The sequence below is a fragment of the Equus przewalskii genome, chromosome 17, assembly GCF_037783145.1.
Source record: "Equus przewalskii isolate Varuska chromosome 17, EquPr2, whole genome shotgun sequence".
NCBI lineage: Eukaryota > Metazoa > Chordata > Mammalia > Perissodactyla > Equidae > Equus > Equus przewalskii.
In genome coordinates, this window is record NC_091847.1 from 42,073,446 (window position 1) to 42,100,655 (window position 27,210).

Here is a 27,210-nt window from a genome sequence, read left to right on the forward strand (position 1 = left end):
CCTGACTGCCACAAAGCACTTCTTCCTGACCAGCAAGATGGGGCTATGTTGTCTGAGTGGGAGGCACGGTTTCAGAAAGCGGTAGTGGAAAACGTGCTGGACTGAGAAATGTCTAGAAACTCTAAAGGAGTCTCTGGTCTATGATCTCCGAGGTCCCTTCCTGCTGCAATGTGCCATGCTGGATTGGTTCTCCTGGCTATAGAGAATGAGAGAAGGCATGAGGATCTTCTACCTGCAACTGGGAAGAATCAAGCTGGGAATGGGGAGAAAGCCTCCAGGGCAATCAAGGGTTAGGAAGCATGTCAACGAACAGTCCTTAGGCAGTGGCTTCATGGATACTTCCAATATTCATCTAAGAAACAGCCTCTGGTGACCTGATGTGCATCTTTTTAACTCTGTGGCAATCACAGAGATGACAAGCTGCCCATAAGTTTCTTATTGACAGGGACAGTTACTGGCTTAGCGTTGCCTTTGGGATTACAGGCATTACGGCTTTTTCTTTTTCTTTTTCAAAATGAACTCTATAACGTAGAACTAAAACCCCAGAAAAATCTTGTAGATATCACGTTTTCCCTCTCCAGCTATTGATGTCCATTTTATCTAATTTCTTGTGTTGTTTAGTTTGGCGTGGTTTGGCAATCTGAAGGCAGTTACCATTACTAATTCTAAAAAGGGATACAAAAATAGGAACATTTCCAAATTTGAAACATTTCTTAAAAGGAGCCCGAATTCAAAATTCTGACTTTATCCTTATGAAATGCTTTTGGCAATGTTGAAGAAATCTTCTGGGAGAAATTTAATAAACATTTCTTGGAAGGACAGCATAGAGTGCAAACATCAGGGTGCATCTATAAAACTCATCTCAAACTTGATTTCTGAACAATGCTTTTCCATACTCTGAGCTGTTCATTCCAGCATTTGGAGGTTTAATTACAGAAATCCAAAACTGCTTCTAGATTCTTCTCCTCCATGACTACCCTAGTATTATTCATGTACTTGCCTAGCAGAAGCATTTCTTTCTGTGATAGAAACTGGAACTCGGAATTAACACACACACAGACGAATTAATAGCACTTTAACTTCTGACTTTATTTTTTTCCTCAAATGAACAGGTGATAAAACACTGTCTGTGTCCAAATCAGAAGGCATGGCTCACTTTTCTCTCCTTTCACAGAGTACCAGAAAATGTAAACAAGATTTAGGTTGAACTTCTGAGTCCTTCTAATTTTGTGCCAGCCTTTCAAACAACGTTCATTTGTTTGTTTATACCAACATTTAACAGCATAAAGAATAAAACAAGCAAATGGTCTGAGGAATTTATATAAAGTGTTCAGGTTGTGACAGGCTTGGATCGGCATCGTTTTTAGTCTGACAAAGAAAAACATTGCTTTAGGAAGTGGGTCATGTGGGTGTATAAGTGCTTCGTGGACAGGCCGGATATGCCGTGGTTCTGGTCCGAGTACCACTGAAACACGAGAGAAGAAACCTGTTTTATTCCTGCAGCCACACAATGCATCTAGCTTCGACTTTTTAATACTTTCAGGACCTGATAACTTTTCTAATATTGTGGTTGAAATTCTACCTAAGACTACTTGAATAAATAAAATAGTTTTCATATAAACATTTAGAGCAGGAAGATTGAAAGACCTTTCATGAACCTTCACTATTGTTTCGTATTCTTTAAACTGATGCTTTAAATCTTGGTGGCTGACCTTTCCCAGTGGCCCCAGCCTGGGGGATCGGGAGGCAGGCATGGGTTCCAGAGCTTGTGCGCTGGGTCTGTTTCTTTGCTTCTCTGGAGCTTGGTTGTCTCATTTGAAAAATGAGGGGGTTGGATTCGATTTTCCCTAAAGCTCCTTCTGGCTCAAACATTCTCTGAGGCTCTTAGCCTCTGAATCTAATTCCTCTCTGTTGCAGAAAATCTACAACACATATAACCATAAATAGCCTTTATAGGAGTTAAAATAGTATCATTTAAAAAAAACCCAGGAAGCTGGTATTATAGGTTTAAACTTTATAATTGGAGAGATGCTGGTAAGATTATTGTTTTCACTGAATAAAGGTGGCTAATGGTTAGAATGTAATGCTCTGTACTTATAAGCTGAATTTCCTTTGGAGGTCATGATTAAAAAAAGTCGGAAAAATTTCACCTCATGCTTTGTAAATTATTTTAAAAAACAGAAATTTCTAAAAGATCCGGGTTTCCTTTTCTGGGTTCTTGTTCAACATAAGCAAGTGAGGGAGAATTTACGCTCACTGAAGAGGGGGAAAGACAGCTATTGGGGACTGTCTCCCTTGACTTGGCTTTTGCCTGATTTTCCTCCCTGCTTCCATTTCCCGTTTCTTACGCAACCTGGATTTTACAGCTAGCTCATTCATTCATTCACTCAGTAAAAATATAAGCTTCTGTGGGGGGCCTGGCCTGTGCCAGGCGCTGAGAACACGTAGATGAAAGGATTCTCTGACTCTGAGTGAAGCTGTATGACTTCAGGGAGCCTCTGAGGTTTCTGATAACATTCTGCAATTGCATCTTACTGAATAAACAGAATCTTCTAGCTGCGTTGGGACTCCCAGGTTTTGCACCCACAGGCCACGCTTACGTACACAGGAACACAGAACTGCTGGATGTTCGAGCTGGAAGACCACTTAATCTTGTGGACCCCTTCATTTTATATGTGAGTCCATTGGGGTCCCCAGAGGTGACATGGCTTGCCTAGTGATCTTCAGGGAGTTAATGAAAGGTCCAAGGTTCATTTGCTAATGTTCTGCCTAGTCTACCCTACAGCCTCTTTGTTAGGTTTTAGTGAAAAAATAAAAAATAAGATTCCTCCTTTCAGCTTAGGGGTCTAAGGCCGTGAACATGAGTAAAACGAAATTATGTACCATTGCTTGGAAATCCACTTGTGCATTAACCAGAGCTTTAGCAATCTGTGCTGAGTTTTGAAAGTGCACATTATCTGCAACAAAGAGAGAGAGTTAAAGTGCTGCTAAATACCAGAAAGCACAGAGTGACATGTACTGCCTGGAAATGAACACCAACAATTATCTAGTCATGCAGTTGACATTGTCAGCAGTGAGTAATCACACTCATTTATGGAAATGTCCCTGACTCTTAGGTACTGACCCTGAGCATAGGCATAGGAAGATGGTTAATGTTTCTTAAACAAAGTGATGCTGGCTCAGTATTTTTATGTGTAAGAGTCTTGCTTAAACCTCACCATCTGCTGTTCCGTGGATGAGAAGATAGTCTACATTTCTGAAATATTCTGCTCTTGCCATCACAGTTGAATTCTGGAAAAGAGGAAAAATTAACATTTTAGTTGCTGCAAGTTCTAATAGAAAACTAGCTAAATCATTGTGCAATGGACTTAGCACCAATACTGAAATTATGTATTGCTTTGCTTGATAAATATTTAAGAGTCAGAGCAACACATTTTCATCATCATTTGCATTACTTCCATCTGATTCTTAGCTTGAAAAACTGAAAGTTTATGTGTCATATGTTACATATGAGTGAGACCTTAGGCATAAATGATGCCCGCTCAAGCTGTGTAGGGTTTGGGGGTGGGGAGGAGGATGGGGAAAAGGGAGGTTAGGGAAGATAGGATGGGGAAAGAAAGAATAGAATCCAAATGAAGTAAATTCCTTCCTAGTGAGGTGTTTGGCAGCTAACAAAAGATCATCATATTTGCTTGGGGACCCAGCAAAGTGTAAATTCTGAATGACTGCTTTAAAATTATTTAGCATATTTGAAATAAGTTAATGACCTACATAAACAGAAAATGCTTACTTTATAGTGCTTGAGATTATCGTCCTTTGTTGGGAGACCCATGAATCGCTCTGTGTAGATAGACGCTATAAAATATATAAACATATGTTGTTTGCATGTAATATGTCATTTCATTAACCAACAAGACCCACTAGTTTGATAACTGCTACTCAACTCTCCCGTGTGGAGCTGCTGAGGAAGGTTCTTGCTTTCCTTTACTGTAACGCTCCACCCAAGTCATTTGCTCTGCAATCTGCCTCACTTGCGCTAGAGAGGCAATGGAGAAGGAGATGATGGAAACAGGAGCAGCTAACATTAGGAAGGGCTGGTCTTAAAACTTTTTCACTTCTATACAAAGCTCTTGAGCAGGGAGATGTTGAGATAGGAATGACCCCAGGGAATGACCTCATGATAATTTAAAATAAATCACAGATGCAGCTACCTCTAGTACTTTTCCTAGTGTCTGAATTAATCTGGGATGGAAATATGTTCCCCAAATCTTCCTCTCCCAGCACACACACACACACACACACATTTTTTTCCTGAATGAAGATTCTCTACAAGTCACAATTGTCTCATTTCTACCCCAACACAGGGAAGAGGATCTGATGAAAACTCATTTTTGAACAATTATTAGAGTTAATTCCAAAGAATCATCCTGTATTGATGTTAATCATAAAAATAGGCACACATGGGAGGTGTACTTTGCAAACAAATTTTTTCCGTCTTTGATTTCTGGAGCAATGGAGCTGGCAGCTGCAAATGCTGGTGTGGAGGTGAATTGCTTGGCCCCAGACTGACTTTGTGTAAAATGTGAATAAAAGCCAGTTACGCTGCAACTGTATGCCTGCAAAAACACAGAGTTAGCTCTGATTTTAAAGCTTTGGTTCGGCAGGGAGCACAAGGTTTCTGGGAGAGAATAAGATATATTGGATTTTGGGAATGTCTTCCCTCACGCTTAAGATTTCTTTGATTGTTACAACATGATTATAATGAATCATATAAACAACCTTGTTTACGGATTATATTTTCCCCAGTGATGCTGGGGTGAATTTTACTGCATAATTTGTTTTCCTAGCAACCTCAAATATAGAGTAATTATGTGTTAAATGTTTTCGCAGCAACATTTATGAAATGTTTCCATACCGTAATACTCCCAGCTGGAGACTGGAGCCACCGCTATCCCACATTTGAAAAGACCAGTTCCTGAAGCAAGGGCCAATGATGAAACGTAACCTCCATAGGACTGTAGAGACGTTGTTACAAGTCAGTCTCAGAATTACTTTCATAAACTCTCCGACATATTTTTACAGCAACTCTACTCACGATTAGTGCTGACGGGAGCCGGGAGCTATGGATAGGGTAGATTAAGTGTCTATCTTGCACCCTTGGCAGCAAGCTCCACCAGACGTACCAGTAATTTCACAACTAATAAATTATAAATTCTTAGTGTGCTGATCACAACGTAATAGGGGAAGTTTAAGAGATAGATACAATTACAAATTTTCTGCAAAAACTTTCTTTTTTTCCTCCCTCTATATTTTTCCAACCAAAACCTTGCTAGAGCAAAATTAGGATTTTACTTGAAAGAAATGCACAAAAAAAGCTTATTCCCAAAATGTAAAGGCACGATACTTCCCACAGTTTGCAAAAGTCATGTGAAGCAGAATTTATATCGGTGTATTTACTTATTTATGGTTACAACAGAATAGCAAGGGAAAGACATCAGAACCTTTGGGATAGTTAAAGGCATGGCCAGAGTTTGTGTATAATATAGTGTCATATACTCTGTTTTGAGGATTTCTGGAATAGCAGCTCAAAGGAGGAAAAGCCATTGGTGTCTTAAAAATCTTGCATATCCTTCCACAAATTTAATAGAAAAACAAAGAAATACAAAAGGGGATACAAATTGCACAGTCAGGAGTAGGTTTAGCTCTCAATTTTCTTCCCCAAGGAATCAATAGGTGATTCAGAAATGTGACTCTGATAACAGAAGGAGATGTCTGCCCATGTCGCTTGGAAATTTGAACCTTTTTCTAAAAATGAGGAAATGAGCAGAGCAACGCAGTAAAGCTGCATCTCCCCCTGGAAGATGAATTTGGTCTGTATAAACATGCGGGGAGAGGGACGCTTCTCCTGGGAACACGGATTAAGCAGTGTTCTGGGACATGGACCCCCAAAAAGGTGTGCCCTAGATTAGGAAGTGATTCTCAGCATGTATTCTCCATCCTACAAATTATAAGAGGACAATGTGACTTTCCAACTAAGGACATGTCTTGTTTTTAGGACCTTATTACCATAAACTTCTGGGAATCATTTCCCTCGGGTCAGCAGAGATCCTATCACTTTTGCCACAGAAAAGTCAGTTCTTAGAGAGTGTGCAAGAACGAGATGAGTGAGAGCTCTATGGAGCAAGAGACAGACAGACAGATGGTGATGGCAGCAGGTCAGTGGCAGGGGTCTATTCTTAAGCTACAAAATTCATGCAGTGGGAGAATAAGCTAAACAATCCTGCTGAATTCAGCAGTTAAAGGATGAAGTCCCTTACTAGTTTACAGTTTTTTGTTTCCAGCTCTGGGGAATTTTATTGAGGACACTTGGCTTCAAAACCCAGAATAAAAGAGGCAGCCCCAATGATACATGGCCTCCTTTTATTATATTTGGAGAAGAACTAACACGTGTTTTAATAGGGGGGAAATATATTTTAAAAATAGAAGGAACATTTGGGTTTAAAAATGATTTTGGTAAGAGAAAATTCTCTATCAGCTTCAAACATTGACTTATATAAAAATAATTTGTTTTATGAGTAGGTTAGCAACAAGTATTACTGAAAGAGAAGATCTCTCCTTCCTTCTTAATTTTAGGTTCAAATGAAAGCAAAGTAAGCCTGAGTCCTTTAGAAATGTCATTATTGTGTACAGTTTTATGGGAAAAGTATGTTCCTTGAAAATAGCAATTCTGGATCCTTATTCTCCACTCTATGCCCCAGAACAGGAAATAGCATGAAGTGAAATTTAAAATGGAAAACATTTGCACGTAGTAAAAAGGTTTTTGAACGTTTCTGTTCAAAACCTTAGAAATTGTTTACCTGTATTGACTCAGTGATTAGATGACAGTGCTGTATCTAAATAAAATTCCCTGTTTTAAGGATGAGTACAAATTGTCTCTAGGAATTTGTAAGAGCAAAGCTAGTGTAGCAGCAGCACAACAAAAGAAAGTGTGCTTTAAATTCTCAGGCAGCTTAGAAAAGCTATTCCTATTGTAGAAGTGAAGAGAAAAAAAAACCCTGAGTTGACTTTTTTCTGCTCTCCCATGGGTGGGGCTCTAAGGCAGAGTGGGTGGCTGCTGCAAGAAAAGAACCCACGGAGCAGATTGGCCATGAGAATTCTAGAATTTTGTCCTTTGCACTTAGATGCCTTGCCATTTTGTTTAAGTGAAGGATATCTTTAAAAACATTCTTAGAAGGGCACAGAATTTCAAGGGGTTTATGGAACACCCTTATGTGAGCCATAATGCACACTGAAACATTTTACCTCCAGGCCGTAATAACTAGCTAATGTTTGTATGGCCAAGGTTATTGCAATGTTCTTTAGAGTCCCACACAATCTGTCTCCCTTCTCCCACCTCAGACCTCCCCCTTCCTCACTGGCTGTCTTGATATTCTTTAAACTCTCCAAGCATGATCTGGCCCCAGGACTTTTGCAAATGCTGCCACCCTCTGCCCGCAACGCTCTTTCCCTAGAAATTGACATGGCTCACTTTCTCCCCATTTCAAGTCTTGAGTCAAAAAAAAAAGTCTCATTTGTCTTCTAATCTAAATTGCATCAACCCTGCGTCAGGCTCCTTTCTTGTTCTGTTTTGTTTTGTTTTTCCCCATGGTACTTATCATCCTTTAACATCCTATACGTTTTGCTTATTTTTCTTGCTTATTATCTTTCTCCCCAACCATTTCCACCTCCGTAAAGGTAGAGATTTTTATCTGTCTTCTTAATGAATGTATTCTCAGCACTAAGAATATGGCCTGAAACACAGGAGGGAATAGAATAAAAATTTGCTGAATATACAACTTTGCTATTAACTCATCTAATCTTCACAATGCCTTGGTGAGGAAATTATTGCTCATTTCATGATGAGGAAGGTAAGGCCCAGAGTGGACTGAGACTAGTTATGGAGTTAGTAACCAGCAAAGCTGAGACTGAAAACCGGGACACCTAACTCTACAACCCATGCCATTTCCTGAGTATTCCTACACTAGGGCAACCTCATCAGAGAAGTTCAGAGTCTAACACAGTCTCATTAGAGGTGCATTTGTCCTACTTTTATATCGCTGATCACACATAGCAATTTAAATTGCTTATAATTAGTCACTGGAAGAGAAAGGAACTAAGATTAAATCATGAACTAATGCTTATTCAACACCACCTGGCTAGGCCTATATCAACAAAGCAAAGCCCATAAATGAGGTTGTTATTCTAATAATTTAGGCAAAACCCCTGCTGCTCTTCAATTGTCAGAATAACTGCTTCAAGTTTGCTTTGCATAAACCAGGGTTTTGCAGCTTCAGCACTATTGACATTTTGGACTGGATAATTCTTTTTTGGGGGGGTTGTCCTGTGTATTGTGGGGTATTTAACAGCATCTCTGGCCTCTACTCACTAGGTGCCAGTAGCACACTCCCAGTTGTGACAACCAAAAATGTCTTGAGACATTGCTAAATGTCCCCTGAGGGGCAAAATTGCCCAGTTAAGAACCACTATCATAACAGACACTTCCTAGGCATGGTGCTGGGTGCAGAGTGGATATCTGATAAGCAGCTAAAAACAGGACTACTGGGCTTTGATTTGTGTGAGCCAGAAAAATAAAAGGATAAGATAAAAATGCCTCTTCTCCCCTTCTTAATCTGGATAAGGGAAGGAAATGTAGGGTTTGCTGCTTATTGACCAATTAACTACAAAAGAAATTGTGCAGTGAGCTATAGCATATTTTCCAGACCACTAAAGTGTCTAACACTTCATGGAAACAGATACTTCCTTCCCTGATATGGAACATAATAATAGCTAAATAACCCTCATGGTCATTCTAAGCATTGTCTTCTTTCCCATCTCCAATTTCCCATAGGTCCCTGCTTTTGAACTGGAAAAGAGCACTCAGAGCTATACCCTCTTCCTGTATCCTACTTCGCTGCCTAAATTCAGACCCTTGGTATATGTTGTCAGTATTACTGCTCTCCTAGCTCGTTGGCCCACTCCCTCCCCCTCCTCAGGCCATTCTTCCCCCTGCAGCCAAGAATATCTTTCTAAGACACCAATTCCACTCCCTAGTGACTTCAAGAGCACTTCTCAAAGAGGTATTCATGGAATCCAATACTTTTTGGTAACACTGTATTAAACAAAATTTAAGAGGATTCTTTACTATTCCTTCAAAGAGCCTATATATACTATTATATAGAATTCATGATTGACCAAATTATTATACCAGAGAATCTTTTCCTGAAAATTTCCTGGGACACATTTGGGGGAATGTTGACTTAAATAATTAATTCAGTTTAAACAACATCATAGATCATGAGATGGCCAACTATTGTGTTAACCTTTGAGAAACAAGGCTTAAAAAAAGACAAAGTCCATTTCCTCAATGATCTTACATTCTCATGGGAGAAACCCGTAGACAGACAAGATGTTAATTCTTGTAAGAGCAGTATAAAGAGCTATTGGAACACAAACCAAGTCACGTGTGAGTTGGATCTTAAGGAACAAGTATGAATTTTTCATTTTGGAGTGAGAAAGAGGTGGGAATGGAAGAAGAGGATGGATATTGCAGGTGCAGGGGACAGGATTTACAAAATCGTGGGAACAGAGAAGCACAGACATAAGTCAAATTATTCGCAAAGTGTGGGGAGAAGTGGAGAGAGATGAGCCTGGAAAAATAGGTTGCAGCCAGATTGCCAAAGGCCTTGCACGCAAGGAAATATGTTTGGGCACTAGGTTGAGGTCAATGTGTAGCTCTAGAAAATACATAAGTAAAAAAGCAACATGATAAGAATTGTGTTTTGGAACAATAACCACATTAACAACATTGGAGCTTATGAGGCCAAAGGAAGGAGGCTAGTTAAGAGACAATTGGAATAGTTAAACCAGTGGCACCCAACCTATGGTCCATGGACCAAAAGAATCAGCATTACCTGGGATCTTGTTAGAAATGCAAACCTGGAGTTATGAATTGGAATCTCTGATGGTAGGACCCTGGAAACTGTGTTTTAACAAGTTCTCCTGGTGATGCTTATGTGAGCTCAACTTTGAGAAGCACTGGTCTAAATTACATACGAAGAAACTTGAACTGAGGCAACATCAGTGGGGATGATGGGAACAGATTTAGGTGTTTGAAGGTAGAATTGCCAGTATTTACTAACCAACAGAATGTTGGAGTCAGGGAGCAGAGGAAATTGAAAATAGCTCTGAACTTACTAATTTGGGTGACTGGGTGTGTGGTGAGCTCCTTAATAAGATCAGGGCTTATTTAAAAGTAGACTATAACAAGTTTAGTTTGGGCAAGTTTAGGTTGAGGACCCTGTAAGACATTTGGGAGAGATGATCAGTAGGCATTTGAAATGTGGAGCTCAGAAGTGAGTGGGGGGCTAGTGGCAGGGATCTGGCAGTCATCATCATCTTTGCAACTATGTGGATTTCCCCAAGGAAGTGAAGAATAAAGAGAGTCAAGGCCAGACCCAGGAAAACACCAACATTTAAAGAATAAATGGAGTGTAATGATCATAGAGACACAGAAAAATGACAAGAGAAAATGTGTCACTGAGCCATGGACAAAGCCCACTCTCTCTTAAGTGCCCTAAAAGGCCTCCTGTTATCTGGCTACCTACCTACTCAGATTCATTTCTTACACTTTCCTCACCATACACCTTAAACTTATGAAGTTTCAGGCATTCCCAACCAACACAGAGCCCCCATGTACTCCACATTCTTTGTTCTCTCAGGGCCTGGGCAACGTTGTCTTCTCTCTGCCTGGAAGGCTGCATTACTAACCTATCTTCTCCAAGCTCAAATGCTACCTCATTTCTGAATCTCCCCTTAGCTCTCACAGATAGAATTAACCACTATTGTCCCTGGTCTTCTCCACAAGAAGTCACATCTCCCTTAACACATGGAACATTGCTGAGCAATTGCTTTTTCGCTCTACTGGAAGGTCAGAGCTATAACTTACTTTCTTTTCATTTCCTCAAGAACCTAAGGTAAGACCTAGTGAAGATCCAAGAAAAATTTACTACATAGATGAAAGAATGAATGAGTCAATGGTCAGATGGATGGATTAATAAATATGGATTAGTCTTAAACTCAAAGAACTAATAAAAACAGTATAGCATTAAGGTCTTTTTCCTTCAGGACCTTCTGGGTCCTCTTGATGATTTAGGGGCTACTTGAGTGTTGTATCCATTGGTAGTCCACTTATTATTTTTTTCTCCCACCCATGCTATCAGGGTTTACCTCACAATCACTGCCACATTGGAACGTAATCAATATAGGGGGCCTAATATACTATTTCTTCCAGAAGCATTTGCACAGACATGGTGAGAATCTCTCATTGAAGAATTTCAGACTGATATGAATGTATTTTTGGGTGATGAGTGGGTTCCTTAAATCATCCCACAGGGATGGTTCTCTACCAAACTAATACCTAGAATGTTCTATAAATGAAATTAAAAGTTCTACTTTATAGTTATTTCAAAGCCTGTACTAAAAGCAAAGTAAAGCTCTTAAGAGAAATGTTAATGACTATATGTAAGTGTTCAGCTTGAAATTTGAATCTTTCAAGGGTTTACTTTAGGAAATTTCATAAAAATGGATGGTAGGTCTTATCTGAAATATTTCACTATAAAAATATTTCATTTATTCTCACCCATTTGAATTCCATTCTGTTTAGATATTTAACATTTGATAGTTTTAAAAAGGACCAAATGGCTTGAAGTAACAACTTTCCACAAATTCATAACAGCTCTTCATCTGGTCACTGAGCTGAGTTGAGCCCAACCCTGCAGATTCCCTTCAATATTGGGTTTCGTTCCCTCCATCTTGTGCAGGCCGCTCTCAGAGAAAACAGCCAAGAAAAACAACCCAAGCACAAACGGCTGCAAATTGACTTGCAAATGTACAAATCCAGACCAAAAAGTGAAACAGGAAATCTTCTTTGAAGGGTAATTATCATAATTTATAATGGGCAAATCTAAACTCTTTCCAATATTTCTCTAAACTTTCCAATGACTTCATTGCCCGTGACAGATAAGTTTTGCCACGTCCTTTTAACGTGCAGTTTAAAAATCTGAACAGCTCCTCAAACCTGGGAAATTATCTCCATGACCTATAATTAAGACACTAATACTTCTCTCCAGTTACCACAAATTAATATTAGGTTTGGTAAAATAACTTGGTTACCAAAAAAACCCCCAAAAGAATCAAAACAGCCAAGATATGACTGGGATAGGCTAGGTGCTAGGGAATTTATGCTTTGCAAGTTCCTGTAGTTTCAAACTTCAGCTTATCTTTTCACAAAAATGAAATTACAAAATATAAAATAGAAGATATATATTAACTCTGAAGTAACAAAGAAAATTAAACTTCTGATGAATATGGTTCAGTTCAATTTACTATAATCTAATACCAAAAAATTAAGTAAAAATGTATCAATTATGAATTAATTTGCTGTACAGAGAAGAAACTAAATAATTGAAAAAAAGGAACAAACACTTAGAACCACCACTTTAAAGCCAAGATTATCCAAATTGACTGTTTCCATTGACAGATTAAATTATGTTACAACATTAACATTTCATGAGAAACCTTATAAGCGAACACTTTAGAAAATGATGATTGCTGAACTGAATAACAGGCATAAAACATATAAAACAACTCACCCAGCCCCATATGGCTATTCTTTTTTCATCAATGAAACCCATTTCTATGAATTTTCTAAAGTAAAAGAAACAAATTTTTAGAATTTTAAGTGTGTAAACATGACATTTACTTCATTACACAAGCATATTTAATCCAAAGATTTAATAGAAATGCTACATTTTCTTTGTTTAAACACATGCATAATAAGGCCACATGTACAAATAATTAAAAGAGTATTATCATGTTTTCTGCAGAGGATAAAAGGATCCTTTAGACTTCATTGTACATCTATTGAGTAGTTCTTTCAGAGCTGTAAGGTCACATGTCCTCATTGTGTGGGTTACTTGGGACTCAAATAGGTCAAGACACGGGCTCATAATAACACAAGAAGTAATAGCACCATGACTAAGACCAAATTCCCAAATCCTTGGCTTTTGGAAAAAAGGCATTTGTTGTTGCTGTTTTAAGTTTTATTAATTTCTTATGACTTGGCTTAGATGTTAATGATAATCACCAGTTCAGTTTTGGTCACATTCATCTGTGGAAAAATATCCATCCTCCTGCCATTTCATACTCAGGTACTCTCAGTTTATCAAGGTATGGACAATTATAGGTATCTTTTAGGATGTGGACATGATTCATTTGAGCTCCATTATGGAAGAGCCTCCATTTGAAAACTATTTTGAAAATAAATCTCTCCTTGGGAGCAAGAGGCCATGGTAAAGGGCAGCTTTTAAAAAGTCCTCAGGGAAGCCCTCAGAAATGTAGCTTTGCAAAGTTGGTACAAAACAAGAATGTTTTAGGCTAATTTATTCCATGTCCCCTTGAGGGCTGGTGTTCTAGAGCATTGTGATTTATTTTGAGAATGGTTTGATAAAAACTCAAGAAACTCTCAGAGAAGCAGAAGCAGTGGAATTAAACAGCAAACTGGATGAGCCATTGTGGAGGCCTGGATGCAACACAAGGAGGAGAGGGGGAGACCAAAGTGGCACACGCGGCCCCAGAAAAATACCATTTTTTGTTCCCTTCAGTTGTCTTATGTCCTTTCTCATTCTCTGGAAGTAGGACGGAGTCATTTTCATTAGCGAATAATAGAGTTTCTTAAAGGATTTCACAGCAACCATTTTGCTCCTTGCATTGATTCAACAAGCATGTTTCCGATGCAGAGAGGAGTTGGGCCAATGCCCGGGACAAACAGATGGGAAGAAGCCCCGTCAGTCACAGCTTACCCGACACTGATTCTGAGGGACACTGAGGAGTCTAGAGGGAAGAAACGCAGTAGCGAATGGAAAGTCGCTACCTGTGTGGATGCTGTTCATGGTAAAGCAGAGACAGCGTGCAGGAAAGTGTGGCATTTCTGCAATTCTTCCACAAACTTCAAAAACCAAACGAAAGAAGAGAAGGTTCACTTTCTTTGTTAAAAAAATCATCTTGCCACTAGTGCTTGAAGACAGTTCTGAGCCATAAAACCAATCGTGATTTTATGATCTCCCAGAAGCTAGCAATCATATTGCCTTGCATCTGGGGTAAAAGCAAATAACAGGTGATATATGGGAACAGGAAATTCTTAACAACTCCCTTCCTAGGTTTATTCTGAAAGGATGACATTTACTGGAAACGATAGTGCAATAGTTAACCTGGAAATGAAACATTAACACTTAATGTGGCAAGACTAGGTTAAAGGTTAGCTAGATAATCAGAGCATTTTGAGAACAACCAGGCTCTGTAAAATTTAACTCCAAATTCTGAAGAGCTTCCAGGAGGGTTATCAGAAATACTGTAGATAATGTGGTTAAATCAACAAAATGTTAGTAACAAATGAAAAAGCATGATTTTTGAATTTGGGAAGCTGGATTGAAGTTTACAACTTTTCTCTCATGAAAATGGCCCTAGACCAAAGGTTAGTTTGGAAGCCTAGTGATCAATTATTATTCTATTTTGGAAATATTCTTATTGATACCATGTATAACAGTATGATATGATATTTTTTCCTCATGTAATTCTTCCTTACCATTAACCCTCAGGTTATATAAAATTTCAAAATTGTGGGTATGTCAAAAATGCCAAATATACATCAAATGAGCAGAGTTGACTCTATAACTACTGAAGTTCTATGGGTCCCACAAATGTACTGTTTGCAGGGAAGCCTGAAGAAAGTAGGTCCCAGGTTCACTTATGCTTTGACCTCACAAGCAGCTCTGTAGAAGCATTCTCTTTTGCATAGCCAAAAATTGTGATGTTGTATGACTTTTCCCCCCACGCTTTGCTTTGTTTGAATCTATTTATTGACCCTGACTAGTATTTACTGGTGTTTCCAAATATACACGTATGATTTTCTTTTTGTATGTAAAAAATTTAGTCAGATCGCATTTTATAAGAGATTCAAGGGGACAAATTTCATTCTTTGGGGGGTATTTGAGGGCTACCATAGAGGCATTACAACCTCAATTCCCCAGGCCAGACATTCAGCGTCTGATTCCTAAAACACTTCTTGGGGAGACATGTGCTTGAATTATTCCCAGAATTATCATTATGAATCTATCCCTTTTAGCTTTTGTTTTCTCAGAGCATTAGGTTCCAAGGCTTTCTTTTCACTTTTGCAGAAAAATGATTTCAAGCAAAGTCAAGGCCAGCCCCAGCTAGCATCTCCACTGTTGTATGGGTGCTTTGCATGGACCACACGGCCGCCACTTGTTCACTAGGGTGTTTACTAAAAGTAACTAAAAGCAACGCTTTCTCAGAGTGCAGGTGGTTTGTCTACTTCGCAAAGATTGGGAGTGCACTGACAGTAGAAGTTGTAAATTACACAATTTTATACAGAGGGCATTGCAATCACATGTATTAATATGGGACCAATTGCTGTTAAGTGGTTGAACAAATGAGTGAACATATGCCTGCTGTATAGCAGGAAGGTTTTCTTCAGGTTCAATCCTAAAAATGGCTGAGAGAAGTTGTAAAGCTAGCCGATTACCGCCTCTGGCCCATCTTCAATTTTAAACGCCAAAGACATTTATGCTATTGTGAAAACTGGTAGAATTTGTGGCTTCATGTCCTATGTGTTGAACATCAGAAATAACAACTTTTGTTAAGGGCTATACGTGGGTTTCAGGTTTAAATTTTCATTCCACCCAAGGAACATGTGAATAAGTGATCTGTTCTGTTTCTCGAGGTATTCTTAAATTTGAATGCTGCAGTTTTGGTGGTAAACAAATGCACAAAAATATAATGTATGTTTTTGTTATTGGTGTGCTGTGATTATGAGATGATGATGATAATGAGATTGTTTTTTAACCAATGCCAAAACAAACCACTTTTTAGCTCTACGAACTTTGGAAAAGACCGAATTGAATTACAAATGAGGCATAATTTACATCTCTGTCTTTGATGTCGTCCCAGGATTACCTGTCCTTGGGTTTATTGGATGGTTTAAATACAAAGAGATGTGACCCACAGTGCTGAAAAAAAAAAAACCAAAACACGAAATTCCTTAAAGAATTAAGTCTATCATGCTCACAGTTGTGTTCATCTTCCCATTAAGGCACACTACAGTCTTCATATGAGATCTCTTGGTGGACTTTTTCTTTGAATTATCTCTTCTATGTCTCTCTGTCAGGCAGAAGACTCCCCCAAACAAGTTGGCAGTAGAAAGGCCAAAAATTTGCATCAGTAAGAAAGATGGAGCCTCCTAGAAGTTATGTGTGGGTGATCTCAATTTGTGGTTTCATGTCCTACATATCTGTCACTACAGATCTTCTCATGTTGTATAATAATCTATAAATATGTCAGATTTCCCTCAAATAGGCTTTGTTTTTAATCGAATATTTTGTGTTTAAGTGTGTGTATATTACTGCTCAAAGAATGGAAGAAAAATTTGAAAACACATGGGTTGTGATTACTTTTCCATTTTTAAAAATAATTACTTGTGAGTCTAAACTCTTCTGTTTTGATTAGAGGTAAAAATACAGAAAAGCGTTGTCTAGGCCTGGCTCCTAGTTGTTGAATACGATCTGTGTTGTGTATGCTGCATTGAAATCAATAACTAGTAATACTATTAAATGACATTAAGATGATAAAAGAAATGTACTAATGAATTTTCTAAATTGCTCTTTGTTGTGAAACAGTGTTTGACCTTTAGCTGTCATGCATGTATAGACATTCATGACTAAGAGTGCAATTGGCCCCATTTATAAACTACCATTCTCTAACTTCACCTATTCATACCATAATAACAGAAACCCAATAACTATAGAGAAATATCCAGAAGAATCCTGTGCAGTTTTTCCAAATAAGCAATGATTTTGGTGATTACATTCCTTACGTTTTAGGAAAAAAGGACTGAGCCATAAATTGTGATTGAGAATGTAGTTGAGAAGAAGAACTCAGGTTATGAATCTGTCTTTCCTCCTCTAAATGTTTTCATAATATAATTTCTATCATGTAAGATGAATTTTTTGTTAATGAAAATAGGAAAACATTTTCATGCTAAAATAGCTGAACTTCAGAGCTAGTTTAATTACAAATTAATGTCTAACATCTATAAATATACAGTGCTGACAAGATCTTGAGCCATTTCTAAATTTAAAGGTCAAATCCACAATGCTTCAGCAAGTTCAGATGTTTGGGTTCCTACAGACCATCCCTAGAGTTATACAAATTTTTCTGGTAATTACGAACCATGTTAATAAGTGAAAAAATATTAGAAAGACTAAAATATCGAAAGAGTATTTGCCATTTATCACTTTAAATCATTTTATAAGAATTTATTAGCTCTCTTCCATTATTCCATGAATAATATTTTTCTCATGGGCAAAAATATCCCTTTAAGATTAATGATAGCTTTGGACAAAGTTAGGTAAATAGACAAAAAGATTTAAGTTGTTAAGGATGGATAAACCCAATAGTGACTGTGTGACTTTTGTTGCATGTCAATTTCTGTTTGAATGACAAAGCGCTCACCTGACAGCTGTGATCTGGTCCTCAACTTCATAAACACCCAGCTTTCGATACACTGCGTACAGGAGTTTGTCACCTTGGAAAGCCGTTCCTCGACCATCCACCAAGGCGATGACTATCCCTTCCTTACTTGCAAGATAAGATATCCAACTAATAGCGAATATAGACCTTACGCTCTGACTGCAGGGACCACCATACCTAAAGGAAAAAAATATACATAGAATCTCTTATTCCTTTGTAAAACTCAACTTCCCATCATGGCCAAGAATTGCCTTTAGTATTTCTTCATACATTTATATGATAAAATTTCAATAACAGTGGCATTAGAACTGGCTCAAAATCAAGAGAGGACCAGGCTTTTCCCAGAGGTTTGCTACAAGGAAGTTGTTTTGGGACACAGCCTCTCTTATTCCCCAAAACGGATACATCTAGGGTTGGCATTTCAAGGAATATGTGTGGGTTTTTCGTCATTTCTGCCACCTGCCACTTGCTAAAAGCAGGCATAAGATATACTAAAAAAAATTCATGGTGTTTTAAGCAAATTGTGTGTAGGTCAGCACTGATTTTGGGTGTGATTCCACTAAATGTATTCCATTGCCTTATTTCATTTCTAACTCAATTACATAAGATGTTAAGATGATTTACAATATTTTTTTGGCTGCATTTTCTCTATCTCAAAGGTATTCTGACACATTCGGCAATTTGCCATACAAAGGAAATTTAACACAGCAAAGGCAAGCAAGTCCATCTAAAATCTCAAAACTTCCTCAATCTATTTTAAATAGCCATATTTTATTTACTCTGATTAGTTGAGGAATATATAAAAACAGCATCAATAGGAACTGTTACCAAGGAGAATGGTTTATTCTATCTCATAAATGTGTATTTAATTCAACATATTTTCAGTAAATAGTTCTTACACACAAGAAAATACTACATACACTTGAATTAGTAAGGGATACTTCTTTGATTTGTCAAATTGAGGAGGAAGAATCATCTTGTACCATAAAGCTAGGGAAAAAAAGGAGAAAAGTCATTCCACTAGATTGATAGCATCATTTATTTTCTTTAATAACAACATAGAACATAAAACAAATTCATAACTAGCAAGTTAAGAATCAAGAATGTGTTTCAAATTGATTTTTATTACGCATTTTTGTCTAATTTCAAATTATTACAAATCTTGAATTATTGCTTTTCTAGAAGCACACATTCTAAAATTAAAATTAGACTAGCTCTTTTTAAAAAAATATCAGTGTTGAAATGGAGCTACAGAAAAGTATAGGATCAATCCTATTCATAAACATATTAATGGTATTTTGTGAAACTCTACTATTATGGTAAGATTGTTTGAAAATTATAGGATTTGGACTTAAATATTTACCATCTAACTTTTTTTTAAAAAAAGTAAGATAAATGTTCAGCTTCATATCTATAAATAAGAAGTTTTTAAAAGATCTTACTAATTTCATCCACTTCAAGTTTCTTAATTTCCTCTTTAGGCAGCTTGATATTTTTCAAAGCATTTTCCAATTCCTTGTTTTCTTCCAGGATTTTAATTTCTTAAAAAAGGAAAATGTTCATTTTTAATTAATTTCCATAAGAAAATTCCTTTCTTAAAATTCCTTTGGCTTTAATATGGATGAAACTGAATCTCTGCAAGGATTGCTAAGGAGTTTCACATTGACAAGCATATTTTTAAGTCTAGCCTTTAAAGCAAGTATGAGCTTATGAAAGACATCAATCATTGCTGCCTAAACTGTTCCTTACAGCATCAAAACAGAATCATCAAAGCAACAATGTTTATTCAGCCACATTTTCCCATCGCCAACTTTTATTTTTTAATGTAAAGCTATAATCTGAGTAGGCGACATTTTTTGTCATCTACTAAAAAAAAAGTAATAGAAGTAAAATCTATTTTGCTAAAATATCAACTTTAAAATAATTATGTACTTACAAAGTTTTTAAATAAATTTTCAATGTGGGAAGTCAATTATCATTTTCTAAAATTTTTTTTATATCTATTTCTTTCTTAACATTTTGCTGTTGCACTTGGTTAATATAAGATATTCTTTCTTTTTTGGAGGGGGCAGTTGAATTGCTGTGCATCCTGTTCCTTCAAATCCTTTCTCTCATGGCTATAATTAACAAGACAGGAAACAATAAGTGTTGGAGAGGATGTGGAAAGAAGGGAACCCTCATATACTGCTGGTGGGAGTGCAAACTGGTGCAGCCACTGTGGAAAACAGTATGGAGATTCCTCAAAAAATTAAGAATAGAACTACCATATGATCCAGCTATTCCACTGCTGGGTATTTTTCCAAAGAACATGAAAACATAAATGCATAAAGATATATTCACCCCTATGTTCATTGCAGCATTATTCACAATAGCCAAGACTTGGAAGCAACCTAGGTGCCCATCAAGAGATGAATGCATAAAGAAGATGTGACATATATACACAATGGAATATTACTCAGCCATAAGAAATGATGAAATCCAGCCATTTGTGACAACATGAATGGACCTTAAGGGTATTATGCTAAGCAAAATAAGTCAGAGGGAGAAAGTCAAATACCATATGATCTCACTTATAAGTAGAAGATAAAAACAATGACAAACAAACAAATGGAAACAGAGATTGGATTGATGGTTACCACAGGGGAAGAGGAGAGGGAGAAAGGCAAAAGGGGTGATTAGGCACAAGTATGTGGTGATGGATAGCAATTAGTCTTTGAGTGGTGAACATGCTGTAATCTACATAGAAATTGAAATATATAACGATGTACACCTGAAATTTGTATAATGTTATAAACCAATTTAATGCAATTAAAAAAAATCCTTTCTCTCATGGTAGTTATATATCTTAGCAAAACAAGAATATATACACACTATGATCTCTTTTTGTCTTTTACCTTAAAAGATCTTCTAAAAAATTGCTATTTATATGTGAGCTCAGTTATGTTTCACACTTTAATCTTTGAAAATGAACAAATCCATTAATCTCCTGATGCTGTAGATTGGTGGTATATACAAATAAGTTTCTAGCAATGGAGAGCTTTTTGTAAACTTTATTTTGAACTAGAATTGACACCAGTCTTCTTCTAGGGAAAAGACAGGCTTTCAAATAATACGTGGAGTTTTTACCTTTATTTTGAAAAGAGAGTCTGGATGACTTCTGAGATATGGCAACTTCTACAAAAGACATCCTGTGGACTTCTTGTTTTTGTGCCTTTTTAAAAAGTAGTCTTTGAAGATAGGGAACTGGAGGAGTACTTGTAACTACACTAAGTTTGCCAAACCACTTCCCTTGTAACTCTCAGTTTTCATATACTCATGGCATTTTGCTCCAACATGTTATATTTAATCTTAGAACAAGTATAGATGTTTTGGTACGAGTTGTATAAGATACATAATAAATTTCATTTTAACTTTGGATAATCCATCAGGAAAGAGATACTTGTGACATCTTAAAAATTAAAACCAAAAAAATAAAATGAATACACAATTCTAAGTACAATGGAGCCAGCTCTTCATTCTCCTTGTGTGGGTTCTGTATGCGGAGCTATCACCTGATAAAGGGAGTCCTATGGAGAGCAAGCACAAAGTGGCTGCATTATTTACTTATTTGGTACTATTTTTATCATTTTACTAACAGGTACTGAAAGTCCGAGACAAAGTACAGGTGGTGTCAGATTGGTTTGACTTTGACTCCTTTTCCATTCTGTTCCTAGCTATTGAACTTTTCTGATTCATGAATTGCTGAAATGTCAAATTAAATTTAAAGCTTACTAGAGCTTCTACATTTTTTTCTGGATGATAAGTGGGCAACCTTCCCACCCTTGGAGCAAAATGGATTTTCACAGGGTTGTGTGGAGAGGAAGGGGTAGCAATTGCATTATGTGACTTTGCATCAAAAGTCTATGACGAGGGCCTGGCCTGGGGAGAATAGTAGTTAAGTTCTTGTGGTCTGCTTCGGCAGCCCAGGGTTCCCTGGTTCCAATCCTGGGCACAGACCTACACATTGCTCATCAAGCCATGCTGTGGCAGCATCCCACATGGAAGAACTAGAAGGACTTGCTACTAAGATATAGAACTATGTACTGGGGCTTTGGGGAGAAAGAAAAAAGAGGAAGATTGGCAACAGATGTTAGCTCAGGGCCAATCTTCCTCACAAAAACAACAAAAACCCCCAAAAAACAAAACGCATACTTTAAAGTCTGTGACCTAGCAAAGGAGCGCTCAGTCCAGATTGCACCTTTAATGTTCTTTCACTCATCATTGTATACGAAGTACCCAGCATACTCAGTACCTAGTAACTGACATGTAGTACATGTTCTCTCTTTATCTGTAGACTCTTCATTTTGATGACATCAAGTGGTAATAAAGACGGATCATGTGTGAGATTTTTGTTTAAATCAAATTAACCACAATGGATTGCTCATTAATTAAATTATGTGAAGAATCTGTGGAAAAGCTGATAAATGATATCAATGAGTTGGGTAATTTTAATGAGCACCTACTGTGCCTAAAGTGACTAAGCCTCAACTGACACTCCATGTCAAGTTCTCCTGGGTTTCCATAGCATCCAGTGCAAGTACTATCTGTTATTTTCAAATGACCTCACCCCATTTTGCAGAGAAAATGAAGTCATGGCACTATTTTCTGCAATGTCTACAAACTTTCCTACAATTACGTAGTTAATTTCTTTATTCCCTCTCATCACAATGCAAGAAATTAATCCTCACCTGTTTCTGGAATGCATCTTTTCCCAGCTTCTCAATGACCTCTCTCCTTTATGTCTTCAACCCCTTTTGGTCTCCTAATTTCTTCCATCAGCATTTGCCATGCTCACACATTCATCATCTTTCAAAACCAAAATTAAATATCTACCAATCCCTTCAAGCCATCCTACCTCTTTCCTCCTCTCATTAGCCAGACCTGTTGAAAATACCATCTCTTTTTATTTACCTCCTATGCAGGCCTTAATTTACTGCAATCTGGCTTCCACCTCCACTGCTCCACTGAAACTGCTCTGTCTGAGGTAGTGCTATGCTTATCTCCTTATTGCTAAATCCATTGATTTAGAGAAGGTCTGCCTTCATTCTCTGCAGCACTTGACACAGATGAGAACGCCCTCTCTCTTAAGATCCTCTCCTCCCCGCCTTCCATGACGCCATACTCTCAAGGTTTGTCCTCCTCCCTCTGTTCTCTCTTGGTCTCCTTTACAGGCTCATTTGTCTCTTTCTATTTCTCATGTTGGTGTTCCACACAGTTTTTTTAATTGAGGTATAATTTATATATAACATTATATTAGTTTCAGGTGTACAAGGTAATGATTTGATATTTATATATATTGTGAAATGATCATTGCAATGTCTAGTTTACATCCATCACCATACAATTTTTTTTCCTTGTGATGAGAATGTTTAAGGTCTACTCTATAGCAACTTTCAAATATACAATATAATATTCACTATAGCTACCATGCTGTACTTTATAGTCTCATGACTTATTTATTTTATAAATGGAAGGTCATACCTTTTGACCTCCTTCATCCATTTCGCCCACCACCTGGCCCTCTTGCTCTGGCAAACACCAATCTGTTCTCTGCATCTATGAGCTCTGTAGTTTTTTTTGTTTTTTAGAATCCACATATAAGTGAGATCATAAAGTATTTTTCTTTCTCTGCCTGACTTATTTCACTTAGCATAATGCATTCAAGGTCCATCCATGTTCTCATGAATGGCAGGATTTCAATCTTTCTTATGGCCAAATAATATTCCTTTGTATATTTATATATACCACATTTTCTTTATCCATTCAGCCATCTGTGGACACTTAGACTGTTTCCATGTGTTGGCTATTATAAATAATGCTGTAATGAACATGGGAGTGCACATATCTTTTGGAATTAGTGTTTTTGTTTTCTTTGGATAAACAACCAGAAGTGGAATTGCTGGATCACATGATAGTTCTATTTTTATTTTTTTGAGGAACCTTCAAACTGTTTTCCATAGTGGCTGCACCAATTTACATTCCCACCAACAGTGCACAAGTGTTCCCTTTTCTCCATCTCCTTGCCAACACTTGTTATTTCTTGTCTTTTTGGTAATCACACAGTTTTATTCTGGGCTTACTCTCCATCACCCCCACCCACCCCCATTTTTCCCACTCTGCTATCTCACTCGCTTCCATGGCCTTAGTAACCATGTAGTCCATAAACAAGTGACTTCTTGACCATCATCTTCAGTCCAAACCAATCCTCAAACATCCATATCTAAAACTATATCACTCCAGGACAGCTCTCCTTGGATATCTCATCAGTATGTCAAACTCAACATCCAAAACAAAATTCATCATCTCCCCCAAAACCTTCGTTCCACAGTGAATCCCATCCTTCAGTAAAAAGCATCAATATGAACCCACTTGACCAAGTCAGACATCCAAGCAGCATCCATCCCTCCCTCATATTTATGAAACTCCAGTTTGATGTAGCTATCATCATTTCCCAATCCAAGAAACCCAGAGAAGGTGCCCTGTCTACGTGCTTTCATGCCCTATTTCCTCTATCTTAATACTTTACCCCACTGCATTGGCACTGCCCATTCACATGTTTGCTTCCCCCACTGATCTATAATCTCTTTGAGGACACAGACAATGTCTAACCCAGTATCTGCTGATTTTAAGGATCTAGTATCCAGCATAGTGGCTGACTTCATGTGGTAGGTGCTCAATAAGTATTCATTGAATGAAGATTGCTGGCATCAAATGCAATGGAAAATGGGTGAAAATACTACAAATAAATAGAAAACGTAGAATCTTCTCTAAAAAGCAGCTCAAAACTTACGTCTAGGCATTTATGAAAAATACAGATCCCCTAGCCCAATTTAAGATCTACTGAACTGGAATCTCTGGGGAGGGCCTGAGAATATGTATTTATAATAAACACCTCCCGAGAATTCACCATCAGGCAAGTTTGCAAAACTGTGCTCTAAGAGAATCTGTAGTCTATTTCGCAAGGTAGAAAACATATAAATACAAATGACATATATGAGAGTGACATGAACACTGCACCTGTTTTGTAAGTACTGGGTGAACTAATAAAGCTTCATAAGCAGTACAAAAATTGGTATCTGGCAGGAATATGAGAAGGACAGTAAGAAAGTGGAAATTCATGCTATAGGAAAAGGACAGCTGACCTTTACTTTGCAGTCTTGATAAAATGGGAGTTATAGATTTATGGTGATTTCCATTAAAACAAAAACTTACAGATTTGAAAGTAGTACTGCTTTAAAATTTCTCTCCCTGAAGGTTGGGATGAGCCAAATTGAGAAATACAATCTGTTATTCTTAAAAGTGTTTCATCATCAGACACAAGGTAAAAAAACCCTTCAAAATGAAACCAAATTCATGGTCCCATTATTAAAATGCCTGTCCTGTCCAGAGCTCCTGAACTGACTCTATTTTTCCTCATTACCTTATTTTCACTTCCACTTGAGCCATTGAGCTGGCAGACAAACTAATCCCAAAGCAGTCTCTTGAATTGTCACCAAAGCTGTCCAGGGATGATCGAGTGCTGAAGTCCCTCATTGTCCCTAGTCTCTGTCAACTTCAACCCTCTAATGTTGTTTACTAGTAAATCAAAAGGTAGAGAACCTCAGGAAGAGTATCAGGGCAATTATATACTGGGACAACTCTCTCGAGAGCAAAAACAGTTGTCTTTGAGCTGTGAACTATTTTGAACCAATATCGCAAATATGGGATGGAGGGCTGCCTCAACAGCAGTTGAAAATGGAAACAACCTCCAAATTTCAGGGCTTTCATACGTGGCAATAGTGTGATGTAGCTGTTAAAACACAAAAGCTAGCGTGAACTGAAGTTATATCTGGAATTTGTCTCCAGTTTGGGATGTTACAAAAAAACAGGAATTCTTACTTGGGAGGGAGGTTGTACTAAATATCCTGAGTTTCCCTCTGATTCTAGGCTTCTGTGTTTTTTATAAGGCTGATTAGGGAAGATAAGTTTAATCCCTCTACTAAAACTCATCTGCGATACACCAGGTTCTTATCGCAAATAATTATTGAATTTCACATGATTGGGTTTGATTCAAAGAATACCCAAATCTGTATAATAATAAGCTATGATGATGGAGTCCATCGTAATTCTCCCTGTTGGTCTGGGGAAACAGTCTCGCTTCCTCTAGTGTAGTGTCACTGAGAGGTCAGGATTTCTTTAGACAAGACAACAGCATGCAAGAGAGAGAGTACCTTGATCTGTTCTGCCATCGTGAAGGGTGGAAATGGGGAGGCCTGGGCCTGTGCACAGGATGAAAACAAACACGTGGCTTAGTTTTAAAATAACATGGTTTACAATAAGAACTGCTGGTAGTATTTGTGATTAGTGTCAAACTCAAGTACGTCTTTTAATTCTGCAGCTATATTGTTCCCATAGAGAAGTAAACATCACCTTTTAAGTTACATTTAAACAACACGTGGTCTCAGATCCCAATCAAAGAACAAATATGAGAGAGGAGATACTTGTGCACTTTTCCAAGAGTGCTCCTGAACAGTCAGGATCTAATTACACAAATGGACCCCAGAAACTTCAGTGATAAATGGGATAAATGGGGCATCTTCTGGGAAGATGTCATGCTATTCGAGCCAGTTTTAGCTGCAACATTATTAGCAAATAACCTTCACTGGTACCAAGATTGTATTTTTAATCTGGCTTCTTGGTTCAATGCTCAGTTTATTTTGGTAGGTAGAACCCAACATCTTTTTTTTGCTGTAATTAATATATGCAGAAGCAAATTTATATAGAATATGTTGCCTGTTCAAATATTCTGTGGCAGGTCACATTCCCCCCCAAAAACAGACCCAGAAGGAGTTTTTTGGGGCCAAAGTTTACCTGGGGTGGGTATTAGGATGCACACTTGTGGGAGAAGGAGAGGAAGGGTGGGGCAGCAAAGGCAGGAGGGCCTCTGCACAGTCACAGCACAGGCCTCCGCAAACGCCACAGGGAGCTCTGGAGCTAGACAAGCTGCAGAATTGTCTTGCATGGGACCAACAGGGCCAGCTTTTATAGTCCAGAATGGAACGGTCATTGGATGTGGCCTGGGATAAGAATAATCTCATGAAGGGGTGCTCAGCTGTGAACTGTCAGCCACCAGCACTCTCAGCAGCTGGAGAAATGAGTGATTCAGTCCTGAAGGTAGAGGGTCTGGGTGGCATACTGGTGTCCACTATATATTCCAACACGGAATTCAGGGTCTCTGTGCAGAAACTGATTGTTTTAACAAATCTACAATCAAACACTAATTATCTATCACTTGAACTATAGATTAAAATGATACCTGGAAATATACTTTTTTTTCCAGGGAAGATTAGCCCTGAGCTAGTATCTGCCAATCCCCCTCTTTTTCCTGAGGAAGACTGGCCCTGAGCTATGCCCATCTTTCTCTACTTTATATGTGGGACGCCTGCCACAGCATGGCTTGCCATGCGGTGCCATGTCTGCACCCGGGATCCAAACCAGCGAACCCCGGGTCGCTGAAGTAGAACATGTGCGCTTAACCTCTGCGCCACC

The 27,210-nt window shown here is 37.9% G+C and overlaps 1 protein-coding gene across 10 annotated transcripts in view; it reads right to left on the reverse strand.

The window, feature by feature from the left end:
• Positions 1-1,064: 1,064 nt before the first annotated feature.
• Positions 1,065-27,210, reverse strand: part of FAP (fibroblast activation protein alpha) — a 74,215-nt gene continuing 48,069 nt past the window's right edge. For 5 of the 10 annotated variants that reach the window (XM_008525456.2, XM_070581411.1, XM_070581405.1 and 2 more), the window contains 10 exons: positions 25,893-25,940; positions 19,086-19,184; positions 18,564-18,633; positions 17,626-17,820; positions 12,690-12,744; positions 4,916-5,015; positions 3,791-3,855; positions 3,219-3,291; positions 2,884-2,957; positions 1,065-1,465 (listed from right to left, as the gene is read on the reverse strand). In XM_008525456.2, the coding sequence (XP_008523678.2) occupies positions 1,364-1,465; positions 2,884-2,957; positions 3,219-3,291; positions 3,791-3,855; positions 4,916-5,015; positions 12,690-12,744; positions 17,626-17,820; positions 18,564-18,633; positions 19,086-19,184; positions 25,893-25,940 (881 nt within the window). In that variant the 3' untranslated portion in view covers positions 1,065-1,363. The remainder of the gene's footprint in view (positions 1,466-2,883; positions 2,958-3,218; positions 3,292-3,790; positions 3,856-4,915; positions 5,016-12,689; positions 12,745-17,625; positions 17,821-18,563; positions 18,634-19,085; positions 19,185-25,892; positions 25,941-27,210) is intronic. The other 5 variants (XM_070581407.1, XM_070581413.1, XM_070581408.1 and 2 more) reach the window with 2 other exon arrangements.